Below are 18482 nucleotides of genomic sequence, written 5' to 3'. Positions count from 1 at the left end.
GGCACCCGAAAGGCTAACACCTTTTTTATTTAGTGTAAGCTTTGGTGGACTGTAATCCATTTCAACAGGCACATGGCTTGTAGTCTTCACAGAACTAACAAACTGGAATTCAAAACTACCCCGAGGAGAGAGAGAGAAAAACTAACCAACATTCTTTTTAAAGCCTTTTTCCCCCCTTAGATTGCCACAGGTAAAAATCACATGGCTTTTAAAGTAACTTGTCTCTTTATCCATGCAGTAATAAACCTACCCCTTCATTAGCAGCCTTTCTCCTACAATAATAACACTAATAATCATGTTAAGCCAATTCCGACTTATGGCGAATCTTTTTGGGGTTTTCCAGGTAGAGAATATTCAGAAGTGATTTACCTTTTCCTTTTTCTAGAGGGGATCCCTGGAACTGTACAGCTGGCCCAAGGTCACCCAGGCTGGCTTTTTTTTCACCAGGAGGCCCAGTGGGGAGGAATCAAACTCCCAACCTCTGGCTCCACAACCAGAGAACTAAACCACTCAGCTATCCAGCCAGTTTCCTTCTCTTGTAGGTCCTAAAACTGTGGGGCAGACAAGACATTAGATACTCAGTACACTGCAGGGAGGCTGGCAGATAAGAATGTAAATAAGACCTTCAATCAGTCTTAACTAGCAGGTTCTGTTTCCAAATCTTTGTTCCATGCATTGGAAAACCTCTAAGGCACCAGATTGAGCCAGGCTTTGATCAAAGTCCCCTTAACCACCCAAAACAATGAATGAATGAATGAATGAATGAATGAATGAATGAATGAATGAATGAATGAATGAATGAATGAATGAATGAGGTTTTTTTAAAAAAAAAAATACAGCAGGATAAACCCCAGCTGTATAATATAGATGCCTGTTCTGATTGGGAAATTATGGTTAATTTCAGCATCCAACATTGATGAATAATTTCATGAATGCTGTATTTCACAAGCTTCTGAAGAGGCCCGAGATAAAAGCGGCCATCTGACTGCGCTTCCTTCGCATTGTGAGCCCAGCTCAGCTTTCTTGCCTGCTGTGATAAAACATTCACCTGGCTTCTTGGTACACTGTGAACTTGCCCAGATGTTTGGAAAAGGAGGGGTTTAAACCACATCTACAGTCATCATCATCATCATGTGTCATCATGAGACCATTAGGTGAGGCTGACATGAGGTGGGCTAATGCAGAAGAAAACAGGATTCCTGGAGCCCTCCAGATTATGCAAGAGAGGAAATTTTAGTAGCAGAGGGAGCTTCCAACTTCTCTCTTCCACCCAATGATTAAAACATAGCTGGGTAACATTTGTGGGGCTGGAAGTCACCTTTTCGCACCTAACACCTCTGTAGGGTACACCAGGAATGTAAAAAAGAGGCGGGGGGAATCAAGCATCATACTGCTCACATGTCCTCTCTCAGTTTTGACAGAGGGCTAGGCATGGCTCTGCAGAGTCAGGCGGATGCTCAGTTCCTTGCTTTGCACCGGAAATGCAGCCTGACTGCAAGGTGAAATGCACACCTCCAATATCGCTGCATTAAGGGCACTTGGGGGTCTTTTTTGCAAAGAAGGATGCAGGCCAATTAGAAGCAGATCACAGGAGGGCAACACGGAGGGTCAGGGGACTGGAAGCCAACTCCTAGGAGGAAAGAGGGAAAGATCCGGGCATGGTTTAGCCTTGAAGAAAAAAGAAGGCTGAGGAGAGAGATGACAGAATTCTTCAAAAACTTGAAGAGTTGTCCTACAAAAGAGAGGCAGGATCTGTTCCCAATCATCCTGGAGTGCAGGACGTAAAGCCAAATTTCGTTCAAATATCAGGAAAAAACGTTCTAATAGAGTAGACCAACAACGGAACCCTTGATCATGGGAGGAGGTGAGCCCTCCAACCCTGGAGGCCTTTGAGAGAAAATGGGATCACCCTCTGCCTGAATCTGCTTTGACTTGGATTCCTGCCTTAAGCATGGGGTTGGACTAGATGGCCTTAGGAGTCCCTTCCAACTCCATGATTCTAGGTTTCATTTCCATGCGGCTTCCTTCAGTATGTATATGACCTGATTCCATAGGAGCAATGAGAAAGGTGGTCTTTGTTGTGGATGTTCACAAGATAAAAGAGGAGAAAAACTATTCAGGGTTTTCTCAGTAGCAGAGTAAGTACAGTGTTGACAGATGGGCTGTGTTCGTTCCACAGCGAAGGAGACACAAGCAGTAAAAACATACAACTCATCTGTATTAAGGAAGGGACATTCAAGATGCAGAAGCGGAAACCCTCATCCTAATTGGTGTTCGGCAGATGCACATGGGCAAGGCAGGTCCGGTCCTTAGAGAGTCAGAAAGGAAGGGAACTGAGACGGAGAGGTGGGACGCTGACAATATCAGTCTAATAATAGATGCAGCAGGAAGTCAGGGTCTGCGAGATATTCTGGCTTGTCCTCCCCCCCCCCCCAAGGCCCCAGGTGGTCGTCCAGACTGGAGAGGGGCTAAGAGACCATGCCTGGAGGATGCCAGCTATTATTTAATCACACCATTATTTATGTGCTTTAGTGCATTGGCTCTTCGCACAGAACATCCACATAGTTGCCCAGGCTCACAATCACTGCCAGTAGAGCTATAGCCCATGATTATTAACAACCTCATTTCACTTTTTAAAAAAAGGAAATCCAATTTGTAGGCCTTATGACTGCTGACACACTTTTGAAAATTTGGGTGATTTTTGGTGATATCTTAGTAACCAAGTGGGTGGTTTCTAATAATCTTCCTTCCTTCCTTCCTTCCTTCCTTCCTTCCTTCCTTCCTTCCTTCCTTCCTTGCTTCCTTCCTTCCTTCCTTCCTTCCTTCCTTCCTTCCTTCCTTCCTTCCTTCCTTCCTTCCTTCCTTCCTTCCTTCCTTCCTTCCTTCCTTCCTTCCTTCCTTCCTTCCTTCCATCCATCATCAGTTCCTTCCTTCCTTCCTTCCTTCCTTCCTTCCTTCCTTCCTTCCTTCCTTCCTTCCTTCCTTCCTTCCTTCCATCCATCCTCAGTCCTTCCTTCCTTCCTTCCTTCCTTCCTTCCTTCCTTCCTTCCTTCCTTCCTTCCTTCCTTCCTTCCTTCCTTCCTTCCTTCCTTCCTTCCTTCCTTCCTTCCTTCCTTCCTTCCTTCCTTCCTTCCTTCCTTCCATCCATCATCAGTTCCTTCCTTCCTTCCTTCCTTCCTTCCTTCCTTCCTTCCTTCCTTCCTTCCTTCCTTCCTTCCTTCCTTCCTTCCTTCCTTCCTTCCTTCCTTCCTTCCTTCCTTCCTTCCATCCATCCATCCATCCATCCATCCATCCATCCATCCATCCTCAGTCCTTCCTTCCTTCCTTCCTTCCTTCCTTCCTTCCTTCCTTCCTTCCTTCCTTCCTTCCTTCCTTCCTTCCTTCCTTCCTTCCTTCCTTCCTTCCTTCCTTCCTTCCTTCCTTCCTTCCTTCCTTCCTTCCTTCCTTCCTTCCTTCCTTCCTTCCTTCCTTCCAAGCAGTAAGTTTCTAGCTCTTATGAGAGATATGTCTGCTAAAATCTTGGAAGCAGGAGATGTGGGCCTTTCAAAATAAGAATAATAACTGTGTGCTGTCAAATCAATAGTGACATGGGGGTGACCTCTTTTGGGGTTTTTCAGGGAGAGAATACACAAAAGTGGTTTTCAAATCCCTTCTTTTGCTGGTGGCAGGGGGGAGGGATGTTGCCCTGGGACTATGCAGCTGCCTTAAGGCCACCCAGGCGGGCTGCTTCCCACTGTGGGGAATCCAGCTCCCAACCTCCGGCTCCACAGAGCTATCCAACCAATAAAAGCTATTCAGCTTGTATTAAGAAAGTGACATCCAAGGTGGAGAAGCTTTTTTAGCCATCTCATTTCCGGTTGAGGGAATTTCCGTGTCTTTTTTCTAACCCTTAGGACTTAAGAGGTAAGCTGCAAAAGGCTGGCAAGTATTAAAAACCCCATGTTCCAAAATCTGTGGTTTTTAAGCCACCTCTTTTCTCTTTTCTTAAAAGCCAAATGCCCTTTTTTTTATTGTGTGGCTGGGGGGGGGGGGGGGTGGGAGTGAGTTCTGGTGAAATCTTACCAGCTGCAAGTGTGGTTTTTTATTTTATTTTAAGTTTCTGTATGACTACAAAAAATATATATGCTGGAACATGGATGAGCTACCCGTTGTGAAATATTGAAAAACAGAGGTATACGTAGCTACCTGTCCTCCCACACTTGCTTATAGGGTTCCTGAAATAGTAACTTACATTATAGAATTGTTACTTGATGATAGTACATAGGCTAAAAACTTAGCCAGCTCAGCTCTGGAGAAGGCAATCATCATTATCTTAGGACAGCAGACCTGGAAGGGACCGGACGGATCATCTAGTCCAGCCCGTCAAGGAGGCCCAGAGGGGGAATCGAACTCCCAACCTTTAGCGCTCTGCAACCGGAGACTTCAACCAGCAGAAGATGCTGCGTGCAGAATGAAATGTGGAGGGAAGGGAGACAAGACAGATCGGCAGAGGCCAGGAGGTGGATGGGATAACGTAATCAGGATCAGACCATGTCAGGTTACCGTTGCATGTAAAAAGGTCGTTGATGTCAAAGGATCCTGCAGCTCTTTGAGAAAAGGCTTTAAAAAAACACACACACAGCAGATCAGAGCTCCTGGCAGCAGAGGTTCGTGATTCATTTGTTAGAACAGCCCATTCTTTAAGCTAGCAAAAGAATTTCTCCATAATGGATCAGTGAGTGGGGCCAATTCTTAATAAGCCTCATGCCAACATTTTCAAATTGAATTAAGTTTAGTGTCAGACTTTACCAAATCCGTCAATAAGCCAGCAGGTTACACAGGCTGGAACAAAATGTTTCCTTAAACAACAAAAAAAGAAGAAGCCTAATAGGTTTATTGGGATAATTTTTTAAATCCCTTTTATTTGGGTTAAAAAGCAAGCTGAAAATGGCAATCGATTGAAACTTGGACACCTTATTTCCAGCTCTGCAGGTGACTGAGGTGAAGAATGTCTACTTTGTAGGTTTAAATCTGCCTGGATTTTGGAACAAAAACATGATTCTGGGGTCTAAAATGCCTCATTCTGGTGCATGACGGTATTGGGTAACTGTTATGTTTCATCAAATTGCCTCTGACTTATGATGGCTCTATGAATGAATTATCAACAAAAGGTCCTGTTCTCAGCAGCTCGGCTCGGTTCTTGTAAACTTGCAATTGTGGCTTCCTTGATGGAGTCAGTTCATCTCATATTGGGTCTTCCTCTTTTCCTGCTGCCTTCCACCTTTCCCAGCTGTATTGCATTTTTCCAGAGAATCCTGCCTTCTCATGATGTGCTCAAAGTAGGACAGCCTCAGTTTCAATATTTTTGCCTTCAGAGAGCGTTCAAGCTTGATTTGATCTAGGACCCACTTGTCCGTCTATCTGGCAGCCCAGAAAGCTCTCCTCCAGCACCACACTTCAAACAAATTCATTTTCCCCCTTTCAACTTTCTTAGCTGTCCAGCTTTCGCGACTACACAGAGTGATCAGGAATACAAAAGCGTGGATGGTCTTGATTTTCAGAGGACAGGAGTCAGAACTCTGTCTTGTGTTCTGATGTAGTGTGTGGGATAGTTGAGTATTTGTGATACCCGACACACTGCACCAGAACACAGAGAGAGTTCCTACTCCTGTCCTCTGAAGATGCCGGCCACAGAGACTGGTGAAACGTTAGGAAGGAAAACCTCCAGAACACGGCCAAACAGATCAAAAAAACCTACAACAACCGCCAGATCCTGGCCGTAAAAGCCTTCGAGAATACAATAAAAACGTTTCATTACTTACAGTTGTGAGCAGATCAACGAACAACCAGCTGGCTTCCAACAGACTAAAGAGAAGGGGGAAAAAAGCTCAGCAGAAAGGTGGAGCCTTCTTTGAAGGCAGGAAGCAACGATTGGTTAGTGCTGGATTGATTGACAGTCATAAGTCCCTCCCATCCTATACTACAGACAGCATGCAGGATTGTAAAGACTCCAGCACATTTTTGTTTCTCCATTGCATTATGTAGATTACTCCTGACACTGTTTGTACAGAGCCACTGTTTTAATTGACTAGTGTCCCAACTATCTCTGCTTTCGAAATAGGACTCCAGAAACCAGGGTTCAAATCCTAATTCAACCATCAAACTCACTGGGTGACCATTGACACATTCTCAGCCTGACCTACACCACAGGGTAATTGTGAAGATGAAAAGAGGAGGAGGAAGAGGGCCCAATAGGCCACCCTTAGCTCATGAAAGTGGAATCGAAATGGAAGAAAGATATGAAGAAGCACTACAAAGGCCAATTCAAAAATTCCCATTTTTAAAAAAAAACAGCTGCCAGAATTTGAACCTGGACAGTTTTGTTTGTATCACTTCTTACCAATTTTGAGAGCTTCATGGATCTCCTTGGTTGCTTCATTGGCCAGTGTGGTGTGCTTTATGACTAAAACATCTTTAAAGCTTTGCTTTCCCAGAATTTGCATTCTTTAAAAACAAACTGATTTTTGCATTCTTTTTTTTTAAATACTGTACATGGTTTGTCTCTGAAATTCAGTGGTAAACTGCAGCATCAACTGCTTATTTATAAGGCCAGTGTTTATGGAGGTCTGAGCATTTACTGAAAGAGGAAGTGAAGTGTGGGTTGTGCAGGAAATCTTAAATTACAGGCTTCTTCCTTTATTGCTTAAACCACACCTGTTATCAGAACCGCCTTTGCAAAATTTGGTTATTTAGGTAGCCTGTTAGGTTCATAGCACTGTTTGGTGGGAAGGGAATTCCCCGAAAGTCCACCTAATTCACCCCCCTTGTTGCTGCAAAGCAGATTAAAAGTCCAGAGTTCCAAAAGCTGGTTGAAAATCATTCTAGAATGAATTACATTTCATTCATCTAGAAATGCCATCTTTAATTTTAATCAAACTTTGATTGACATCTCAGTGGGCGGCAGAAAGGATGATGCCATCTTTTACTAACTAATTAAGATTAATAACAGTCATAGGAACAATTACTCAAGTGGGAGGAGGTTTGTGGAAGAAATGTCATTTTTATTTGTTTGAATTAAGAATTCTTATTATTATCAGCTGCATAAAATATAACAGGGAAAATCCACTAAGTCCCTCCCCTTTCCATTAGGGCGTTGTCGTTCTGGAGCAAGTGGCCAGTCAAAAAAGTGGCCATTGCCCCCCCCCCCGGAAGTTGCTTACTCCTGCCTTACTCCCTGCTGGCTGGATAGCTCAGTGAGTTAGGTCTCTGGCAGAAGAGCCAGAGGTTGGGAGTTCGATTCCCTGCTTGTGCCTCCCAGGAGGAGAGCCAGCCTGGGTAGCCTTGGGCAAGCTGCATAGTCCCAGGGCATCCCCAGATAGGATAAACCACTTTTGCTTACTCTGTACGTAGGAAACCCTGGGAAGCGCCCCTGTAAGTTGAAACCAACTTGATGGGACATAATTTATAGGAAGAGTCGGTGTGGTGTAGTGGATAGAATGATGGACTAGGACTCAGGAGACCTGGGTTCGAATTCCTGCTCAGCCATGCAAACTCACTGGGTGTTGACATGGTAAAAACATTCTTCAAATATCCTACACACCTTGAGAACCCTATTAGGATGATCGTAAGTTGGATGCAACAAGATGGCAGATAATAAGAGAGAAATTGAGCCAAGAACCTAAAAGGTCAGAGGTTAAGGCCATGACTTTTTGATTAACAAGAATAAATCGCACGTATTCATCCAGGTTTATCTGTTCCATTTGAACCTAGGTGCCATCCTCATAGTGACAGGAGTGGGGGCACATTTTGTGACGTGTGATATTGTTACCATTGATCCCTTTTGCAACCCAAAGCATTTTGAGGTGGCTCCTGGCTTTGTCTGGAATGGGCAATTAAGATCTGTTAGCTGTATAAAAGACCTGCTCCTGGTGGCAATGTACACTGTTACGACGGGTTTGTCGAGGTGGACCCTCCCAAACTTTTTGACTCCCGTTTGGGTTGCACCCCTTCAAAATTTACTATTCCACTATCATTCCTCCTTTCGCTTAAAATGATCAACGGGGGGAGCCAATGACTGCTGTCCATTATTTATTTTATTTTATTTTGCTTTGCTTTGCTTTAATTTGATTTACATATCATTCCATTAGCGCAAGCCCTACTCTGGTCAGTTTACAGGTTAAAACCTGACACCCTCGGGACCCCACAGAACAAATCAACAAACCAATTAGAATAAAGTTATGTAGATGAGGTGCTGCCACCAAGAAGGCCTTCTTGCCTGATGCTGCTAGCAACACATCCCCGGGGGAGAGGGATGATGAAAGCAGGTGACCCCCAGCTCCTTCCACCCTGCGCTCATTCATGGCACCGAATCTTCTCCCTCGTCCCCAGGAATGGTCTGACCTAAAGTGCCGAGGGCTGAGGAACACAGACGCCTTCGTCCTGGTCTACGACATCTGCAACCTCGAAAGCTTTGAGTACGTGAAAATGCTGCGCCAGCAGATTCAGGAGAACAGGTGGGGCTCATCATCCTTCTCTTTGTTTGAAAGATGCCAAAGATTTTAGGGAGGTGGATAAGAAGGATCCTGTCTAGTTTTTTTTTTCAATCTGTGTTATGATGATGCTGAGATGCCTTGAATAAAAGTGGAAATGGTGATGATGGTGAGGATTAATGCTCTTTCCTAATTCCAAACCACAACAAGCCTCCCAGAATGTGTGTGTGTGTGTGTTTTGAACTGTGGTCTGAATTTCCTCACTTTGAGAGATATAGCTTCAACCCCTGAAAGGTTTTTTTTCTCTTCTGCAAGTGAACACACACACACACACACACACACACACACACACACACACACACACACACACACACACAGAGACAGACAGAGAGAGAGAGAGAGAGAGAGAGAGAGAGAGAGAGCAGGTTGTGAGCTGTCATGACTGTGACAATGTTGCTTGAATTTTGTGGTCAGTGCTTAGTAGTTCTCTTGCAGGGCTATAGGAGAGCTATGTGAACAAGCTGCAAACAAGGCTGCTTAACCAATTTCCTCCTCTCCCTGTGTGACCCATTAATTCAGGCAGACTATGGGAATCCAAACTCCCCAGGGCAACTGCACAGCAAGTGGATCCACAGGTCTTTCATGGTGTAGTTTTCACCTTTGTTTTCCAGACCTCTATGGGGGACAGGACTTGGGTTACACTGATGCATGCTGTTATTTTATTCTTAAGCCAAGGAGCCATGTAATTCCGTTGGTTTCATCTGTGATCTTTTCTCGTCCCTTTACCTGATCTCTCATGCTACTCTTTGCCTTCATCTCATGATTAGGATGGAGAATCTCTGGGTATTGGTGGCCTTCAACCGGTCCTACCGTTAGGCACAGGGAGGTAGCTGCCTTGGACACTGGGTGCTGGGAGGATGGGAGCAACAGAACTAGGTGTCCCAGAACCTCTCTGTGCCGCCTAAACTAAACTGCTGCTTCAGACTGAACCAACACCAAATTAAGGTTCAGTTCCCCAGTCCAGTTGAGTGACGGGGGGGGGGGAATACCTTGCTCTTGGCCTCAGCGAATAAAATCTCTTAGGCCAGCCCTGACCACTTCCCACCCCAATCCAGCACAGCCAGTGGTCAAGGACAATGGGATCTGTAGCCCAAGGCCATCTAGAGGACCATTGGATTTTCCTTATGTCTCACCTAAGACATTCTAGTGGGCAACGACTATAACAAATATGAAAGTTGGCCTTTGTTTCAAACTCAGACATTAATGAAAATTCACTGGTGGAAAACAGAAAGAAATGCTTTTGAGAGGAAGAGAAGCTTTAAACCTGAGAAGCAAAGCAAAAAAAAAAAAAAAAAAAAAAAGCAGTGTGTTGCTTATATACTGCTGCATAATGCTTAAAGCATTCTCTAGGCAGTTTTTACAATTTAATTATGCAGGCTACACTTTGTGTGCCCCCCCCCCGCTCCAGCAAGCTGGGTATTCAATTTACTAACCTTGGAAGGATGGAAGGCTGAGTGAACCTCAAGATGGTTACATGGGATCGAACCCTGGGTTGTGAGCAGAGTCTTTACTGCAGTACTGCAGTTTAACCACCTGCAGACTTCTAGGGGTCTAGTTCTCCATTTGGAGTGTATGTGTGTGAAAAAAGCAGGGGGTGGGGATGGGGGGACATCTGGTCCATTGCGTCCATAGACCCCACCCATGTTCTAGTACTATTAGGACTGACACTGCTACTATCCAGTGAAATGCATGGCCACTGGGGTGGGTTGTGGTGTTCAACTGGTTGGGCTTCTACCATAGAGATGTAGGGGCAGAGAGAGAGAGAGAGGACCCCATTAACCCCCGCAGGTTCTGACCACTCAAATGGTGCCCGTTGGGTTCAGAGCTGGACGATCAGTATTCGGCTCCACGTTGGGCTTCTGTCTTCTTCATTTGTTGGGTGCTTGAGCGGCCTTTCATCCTTTCTGTTCCAGAGCGAGCAGCACCAGCGAAGCCCCCATCATTGTGGTGGGGAACAAGAGGGACCTCCAAAGGCAGCGTTTCACCCCCCGGCGGACGCTCTCGATGCTGGTGAAGAAGAGCTGGAAGTGCGGCTACCTGGAGTGCTCGGCCAAGTACAACTGGCACGTGGTCCTGCTCTTCAAGGAGCTGCTCGGCAGCGCGGTGGCCCATAGCGGCAAGAGCAGCCACGCCGCCCTCCACCTCCAGGGGGCGCTGCAGAGAAACAGGTGCAGCCTGATGTGAAGAGGAGCCCCCGGCCACCAGAGGGCGCCTTGACTACACCCAATGGATGGGTTTCAACAACTGGGGGGCCCTGGAGCAAAAGGCTGCGCCTAGTTGGCCACTAGGCCCCCGTTCCTGGTAGCCATTGGAAAAAAGCTGGGCATGGACCACGGAGGTGGCCTTTGCTGTGAGGGAAAAGGGGGCTGCTCCTCCAGAGGGTGCCGTTAAATGCGGCCAAAGGAGAGACGGGCAGCTCAGATTTGTGGATGGCATACCAGAACCATCTAGCCCAGTATTCTGTCTCGGACGGGGCATCCTTGAGGGGCTCAGCAAAAGCTGGCAGTGGATCCAGGCCCCTCTGCCAGCCTCAGGGTTCACCTCAGGCTTCCTCAAAGGCAGCAGTAAGTCAGGCTGTCTTCCATTTTGCTTCTCCCACAATGCCCTGCAGTGTCATTCCAGGGCATTGTGGGAAATATGTACCTGTCAGCAGCACCAGGGATTTAATGGCTGCAGCCCAGGCAGAGGGGTAAATGGGACTTCAGCGAGGAACTGCTAGAGGATCTACAACTATGGATGTCAAGGATCCCAAAGCTATCGGCACGGCAATTAAAGTGACCCCAATCTTCTATAACCCTGCCTAGTGTCTACTAGAGGTGTCCAGATTGGTGTTTGGGGAGAATTCCCAGCGTTCCCCAGAGTAGCCCATGCTACTCTAGGTCAGCAAAACATACGTGTCTGTAGGTAGCAGGTGGGTGGGTGTCTGAAACTCCCTGAATTCTGTTTGAGGAATTCTGGGAATTGAAGTCCAAAAAAACCCTAAGCAGCATCACCTTGGTGGTGGCTGATGGCTCTCATTTGGCGGAGGGTGGTGAACCCGCTCCGGGTTGTAGTCCGCACTTTACAAAAGCTTTCCAAGGTGCTGAAGTTTGACCGCTTGGGTAACTCTTGCAGAGGGCAAAAATAAAACCCGGAATGGATTCAGAGCCTCCACCCCAGACTTGAGAGTTAACCAGCCACGAAGGTCATGATTAACTTGCTTTCCATGGACTTCCTCTAAATGCATAGCTACTACACCGGTGTAGGCGTTTAATACCACATCTGCTTGGGATGTCCTGACCCCATCCTGGACTGGCCCCTGTAAGAACTGCTGGCCGGCTCAGGCATTGAGGTCTCTGACTGCGGAACTCAAAAGTTCGGAGTTCGATCCCCCCCACGGGGCCTCCTTAACAGGGGAGGGACTCTTCCAGTCCCTTCCAGCTCAGATGATGGTGAGGATGATGAAGTCAGTCACTGCTGTTAATCTGGGACAGATTCTACAGGTGGGTGGAGAGTTTGGCTGGGAAGGGTCTCTAAAAGGGGGCTCTGGGTCCATCGGCAACGGCCGCTGAGACGAGATCGGAAAAGGTGTTTTATTTACGGTGCTGAGTGGGGAATCTGGAAGTCGTAGTCCACAAGGGGACCCTCTTTCCCAGGCCACCGCCTCTGAATCCCATTGCATGAGAACAATAACATTGAGAGGGATCTGCCTGTCACCTGAAGGTGCAAAAACAGAAGGAAGCTTTCGAGGGTGATGAACCAGAAGCCCCTTCTGGAATTGTAGGAGGCAGGCGTCAAACGGAGGATCCGTTGCCAGACTAAGCGTCTGCTCTGGACTCTGACTGGATTGTTGTCTTCTTCTTCTGCTTCCCGTTTGGTTTGGGACTTCCAGTCACAATAAGAGAGCCTTACTACCTCGGGGCTCGAAAGGCCCTTTTTCCTCCGGTGAAACAGGTGCTGGTAGTCCTAGATGAGGTCCAGCCACCTCAACCCATACCATGCTTGAAATTTTAAAAAAAGATATTATTATTATGTAGAGGTGACCTTACCTTGCGAGGAAGAGGGAGAAAAGAGCCCAAACGATCTCTCTCTCTCTCAGCTGAAATTTCTGGTTCAAGCCGGGCTGTTCCACCATCAAAGCGGCCTCCCACAGTACCACCCACTTTCTCTTCTGAAATGGTGGACAGCCGTTGCCATCATCCCCATCCCCCCCACACGTACGTCTCCGTTCATCCATCTGGGGCCCTCGGAGGGCGTGGGACGCTCTCCCTCCCCATCGCGACAGGAAGGCTCCCCATGTGAGTCCAGACTCCTTCTGCACCTCAGCTGAGGTTGGCCTCAGGCAGCCAGATGTCTTGGGTCGGCCCCCATGGGGCAGGAAAGCTAGCTTTCCCTACTTTTCATCTTCTCATCTTAATAACCATTTTCTATCCCGTGCTGCTCACTCTGGCCGGAAACTATTCCACACATACACGTACAGTCGTGCCCTGCTTAACGATTACCCTGTATAACGACGAATCTGCTTTACGACAATGTTTTACAATCGCAACTGCGATCGCAAAACGATGTTTTAATGGGTTTTTTTCACTTTGCGACGATCGGTTCCCTGCTTCGGGAACATATTCTTCACATTACGACGATCAAAACAGCTGATCGTCGGGTTTTCAAAATGCCCGCCGGCTGCTCAAAATGGCTCCCCACTGTGTTTTTGGACGGATTCCTCGCTTTACAGGCACCGAAAATGGCCGCCCCATGGAGGATCTTCGCTGGACGGCAAGTTATTCAGCCCATTGGAACGCATTGAACGGTTTTCAATGCATTTCAATGTGCTTTATTTCATTTTATGACGTTTTCGTTTTACAGGGATTTCACTGTCAAGCGAGGCACCACTGTATTTCCTTTCTGTGTTGTTTTTATCACTGGTAAATCATGTTCAAATGAATCCTAATGAAGGGCTGTCACTTCCCACCAAGTCATGTTGTACCAGGGGCCAGGAAAAAAAACAATACAGAGTTTCCGTCAGGCCTACGGAGGAGAAGAACTGATTTGGTAACACAGGACTTACTTGTCCTCTCTGACTCCCGAGGGCTGAAAAGATGCTTCCTCTGCTGCCTTGGCTCCGAGCCAGCAGGACTGAATTCGGCAGAATATGCAAAAGCTGGCAGTTCTTTGCATCATGATCTGTTCACTTGTGGAACTCACCGTCACAAGAAAGCGACAAGAGCTTCCCAATGAATACGATTTAGACCCCCTTGGCCCAAAGTATCGCTTGGTACCTGGATGGAACCACGGACTGGGAATCTGAGTCCTCACTATGCTTCTTGAGGTGGGGGTGGGGGGGCAGCCAAGATCAGCTGGCGTTGGTGTGGCTCATGGGCTATATGGGCCCTGCCACCTGTGTGCCTTGGGCAAGCCACATGTCGGTGCCAGAGTACCACTAGAAGAAATGGAAAAACATGGGTTACTGCAAAAACGACACACATCGTGGTCTCTAGACCTGTCTGGTGGTCAATTCTGGCATGGTGGGAATATATTTCTCCAGGGAATGCAGTACATAACATGGTTACCCATTCTGGGAAATTTGTCATTAGAAATATATATATTTCTGGGTTTTTTTCTTTTCATATTTTTAATATTTTCAGATCATGGACAAGCGAATCAACATATGCGGATGATGTGTCCACGGGAGTCCCACGGGGATTTGTAGTTCTAAAAGTTACGTTCCCCAGCTTGGAGCGAACCCCATCCATATCCACAGAATATGTGTGTTTTGCCACACACACTCACACACACAACCGCCCCCCCACACACAGACCCACACGCCTCCCTTAAGCAATAAAGTCACAGACGCCAACCCCTTGATTTCTCCATATTTACTGTCTGGGTTCAAGAGAACCTGTGGGTCAGTATGATGCGCTACATTCATGGGGTCAAAGGATGGGCACTCTATGGGCGACCACGCTCACAAGGAGAGTCAACGCCCGCATTATTACTTATATAAATATGCATAGATCATCAAAAACACCTACAGTACATTGGGATGGAACAGGGAGGGTCAAGGATATCCTATTGGCCCCGGATCCCAGGAAAGCTATGAGGGTCTCGCTGAAGAAGAAAAAAAAACCTTGTGCAAAGCTTCAGCTCCCCCTTCCCTTCCCACCCTTTCCAGACTAAGGACTCATTAAAAAAAATCAGGATGGGAAAATTTACTTCCACCATGTATTACCAGAACTGGCCATTAGAGGGCGCCAGAGATCATTCTATGTATTCTTCAACAATAATACACAGCATGGTCTCTGGTTCCCTCTAGTGGCCAGTTCTGGAAAATACATCATGAAAATACATCTTTCAAGTTTTTTTCTTTTAATATTTTCAAACATCAGATACTGATCCCGCAGATACAGGGATCCTACTGTACTTTTAGAGACAACCCCAGAATATCCATGGAATATCTGAGAGTTGCACTCTGATGAAAGCAACTTCTCCCAGCCGATGTTGTAAGCATAATCATCTGCTAAAAAACATAACATTTTCAGAAGCACTGCCAACTTGCATAGTGAGAGTCACACCACAGTGTCTTCCCCCCCCCCCCAGTTCTGGGGACACTTTCTACACACACATACACCCATCACGCCTTGTGGGAGTCCAAAGGTTTCTATCGTCTACAAGAAGACAAAGAATAGCCACTTGGGTTTTGTTTCAAAACACCCCCAAAAGGGTTGGCAGAAGGGGGGAGTCCAACGAAGAGGACTTCAAGGTTTAAGAGAGCCAAAGTGCTAAGGAATTTGAAGGCCTAAGGAAAACAAGAAAGTTGATAAAACCAGACTCGACATTTTATAATGGTCGACCAAAGGAATGAATATTGACCTCCAAGCCAGACTCACAGAGGGTCAAACTAGACTTAAAGGGAATCTGCATTTCCTCTGATTAACATGCTTGCCCTCGCACACGGGAACTGCTTTGGGATAAGTCCTGCGGCAATTCAGACTTGTGAGCGAAGCGTGTGGGTTTACCCTCCGGGAATCCATTACAAAGCAAAGCACATTAAATGCAAGAATAATGGGAGGTGAGGAAAAGCACATGCTATGACAAACAGATGGCTTTTGCCACTTGCGAGAGCACCCCTCCCCGCTACGTGCTAAGGGGATCGTCTAGTTTGACCCTTCGAAGCCTCCCTCGGTGTCTCCAGTGCTCAAGGACTTCTCCCTGGGAGCATTTCATGAAAAACGGAACAGCAACTAAAGCCATGCTATCCTTCAGCCTCAGTTTGCCAAAAAACAAACAAAAACCCCATACACACACCCCGAAAAGGACGTTACTGCCTTTGAGATCAAAGGCCCTGTCCTCCTGACAACAAAAAATTGTCTGTTCAGAGCAATAGCAGCAAATATCAAGGTCACATGCCCCAAGCGTCCGCGGGGAAGAGACAGAAGCGGGCGACGGGTGGAAGCAGCTACGGAGAGGTGGGAGAGGCGAAGTCCCCGTCGTCCCCCCCCGACCCCTCACGCCCACGCCCCTTCGTCGGCCACTCCCGACTCCGCCGGGCCGCGAGGGGGTTCTGCGAAGGAGGAGAAGACGTTGTGGAAAGCCGCCCAGGGGCGTTGATCCGAGGGGCGCCGGGAGGGGCTGCCCTTGGGCAAGCCCCCCTCGGCGGGAGGGGGCCTGCTGCTCCCCACGGCCTTGTAGCTGACGGGGGTGGGGATTTTCGAGGGGGCTTTGTCGGGCTGGGAGTCGGTGCGGGGCTTAATCTTGGGGCAGAGGTTCAGCCGGTAGGGGGAAGGCACACGGTGCGGTTTCATCGAGGACGCCTTGGGGCCGAGGGCCGCCTCCTGGGGGGAAACGCCGTTGAGGGGGGTGGCGAGGTGCTCTTCGGGGGGCGAGGAGCCCAGATCCCCGTCTGAGGCCCCCAGCTCTCCGGGGCCCCACGGACCGTCCCCTAAAGAGATCTCCGTCCCCTCCTGGACCTCCTGCAGGTCGTTCAAGCCCAGGTAGCAGCAGGTGCTCTCGTCCGAGGAGCTCGACAGGGCCGGCTTCCTCCACCGGGTCGCTCGCTCCAGAGACGACGGGGAGTCCCAGAGGTCGGGAGGGTCAGCCGAGCCGTTCTGGAAGTCCGGGTGAGCGGGGCCTGATTCGGGAGCCCAGGGCTTGTGGGAGGCGGCCCCCTTTCTGGATTCATCTTTGGGCTCGGATTGGAGGCCATACTTGGTGAAGAAGTTGAGCGAGGAAGACGAGGAGCTGGAGGAGCAGTAAGCCGAGTCGGCCGCCCCTTGGTCAGAGGTGGCCGGCATGAGCCGAGGGCCCTCGGAGGCCCGTCCCGTGAGCTCGACGGGTCCCTGATCTTCCTCCTCGTCCAGCCCCATCATCTGGGAGTTGGCCAGAAACTCCTCTTCCAGCCGCCGGTAAAGCTGCTGCTCCTGGCTCGGGTCGAGGCGCAGCGGCGTGCGGAAGGTGCGGGCCAGCTGCTCCAGCTCCTGCCCCAAGCTCTCCGCAGGGTAGCAGCCCTCTCCGGACCGGGGCTTGCCCGTGGTCCCCAGTGGGCCCGCCGAAGTCACGTTCCGCTGCTTCTGAGAGCCGGGAGTGGCCGGAGGCAGTCCTCGGACCGAGGGATCGGTCATTTTTGTTGCAGGGAGGGATCCCCGGCGGCTAGCCAGGGCGGGGTTCCTGGTGCTCCCCGAAGCAAAATGTCCCCTTGCTGGGCTTTTGGTCCGGGGCGTGCTCCTTCCCGAGCCTCCGGGGCTGTCTTTGGGGTCCCGCGCTCGTACCCACGAGTGCTGGCCGTCTTTCCCTCGGCTGATGACTAAGACGGGCTCCCCAGCGGGTCTCCCTTGACTGCGTGCTCTGGGGCGGGGGCTCTGGACCGCTCCCGGTTTGCTGTGCCCGTTTGGGAGTCGGGCTCGGCCACGCTCCTCCGGCTCTGCCTTCCTGGCCGCCGGCGATGGTCTCGGCAGGGCCGCCCGGTCTCGCGACTGACTGCGGCTGTCCAGCTGCCTCTTTGGACTGGCGAGGGTTTGCAAGCCGGTCCCTTCCGAGCCCCGTCGGCTGGCCTCCTTCCTGAATCCCGGGTTGCCCTCTTCCTGGCGTCTTCTTCCCAGCGTGCCGCTCGGTATGGAGGAGGCCGAAGAATCGCTGTCTCCGGACAGACGCCGGGCCCTCGGGAGGAGCCTGCCGTGGAAGAGAAGCAAACACAAGCAGAAGGTTTATCATCCTCTTCGCCTCAATATTGCACGTCATACAATTTCTCTGCATTTGGAGGAAACAAAATTACACACAACCTACTCACCTGCAACCAGTTATTTTTTTTTGGGGGGGGGGAGGTAACAAGATTGTAACAAAACTACATTTTAGAAGTGTCTTAGGTCCTAATAAAATCATTCTAGCCATTAAGAAACAATGTTTTCTAATTACTTTTAAAGAAATTTTCAGAGATACTTTTGAGTTTTACAGTTTTTGGCTTCTTCCTTAGCCAGACTAAGTTTTTTACACACACACACACCAAGTAACAATAAGTAAAGATCAGCACAAGTAATACAGCAAATACATGACACTGCTCTGCCTAGGCTCTGAGAGATATGAGAACGTGGGACTGGGGGGGGATATGGGGCCTTGGGGGAGCTATTATTGGCAATGCGAGTTTCTTCGTCTCCCTCAGAGAAAGACATTGCGCAAAATTACCTGATGGTCACCTCAGGAGTAAGAATGAGGAAGGCACAACCTTCAGAGATGGCACTGGCATCCATTTTTGAATTGCCTAGGATAATTCTAAAACTAAGAGTGCAGCCACACGTCCAAAAAGAACACCATATATGTCGATTCTGCCGTTATTTAAAACGTTTAGTATATTTCTGTTCACATGTGGGTTCATTTGGCCAGCCAAATGATTCTTTTTTTTTTTACTACCTTGCCAGCATGGCCTTTTAAAAACGATCCACTCCCTATATCATTTTCTTTTCATTTCAGCACATGTGAATGTTGCTG

At 48.4% G+C, this 18482-nt stretch overlaps 2 protein-coding genes across 3 annotated transcripts in view; one reads left to right on the top strand and one right to left on the bottom strand.

Annotated features, from left to right (window-relative positions):
• The window catches only part of RASL10A (RAS like family 10 member A), a 14237-nt gene extending 2913 nt beyond the window's left edge, over positions 1-11324 (top strand). The window contains exons 2-3 of the mRNA XM_020800798.3: positions 8368-8492; positions 10442-11324. Of these exons, the coding sequence (XP_020656457.1) occupies positions 8368-8492; positions 10442-10712 (396 nt within the window). The 3' untranslated portion in view covers positions 10713-11324. The remainder of the gene's footprint in view (positions 1-8367; positions 8493-10441) is intronic.
• Positions 11325-14365: 3041 nt separating this feature from the next.
• The window catches only part of GAS2L1 (growth arrest specific 2 like 1), a 46920-nt gene continuing 42803 nt past the window's right edge, over positions 14366-18482 (bottom strand). For both annotated transcript variants that reach the window (XM_072983749.2, XM_072983750.2), the window contains exon 6: positions 14366-17669. In XM_072983749.2, coding sequence (XP_072839850.2) covers positions 16010-17669 — 1660 coding nt within the window. In that variant the 3' untranslated portion in view covers positions 14366-16009. The remainder of the gene's footprint in view (positions 17670-18482) is intronic.

The sequence above is a fragment of the Pogona vitticeps genome, chromosome 14 (genome assembly GCF_051106095.1).
Source record: "Pogona vitticeps strain Pit_001003342236 chromosome 14, PviZW2.1, whole genome shotgun sequence".
Lineage (NCBI taxonomy): Eukaryota > Metazoa > Chordata > Lepidosauria > Squamata > Agamidae > Pogona > Pogona vitticeps.
Note: the sequence above shows the minus strand (reverse complement) of the source record. Positions and strands in the feature narration are given on the sequence as shown.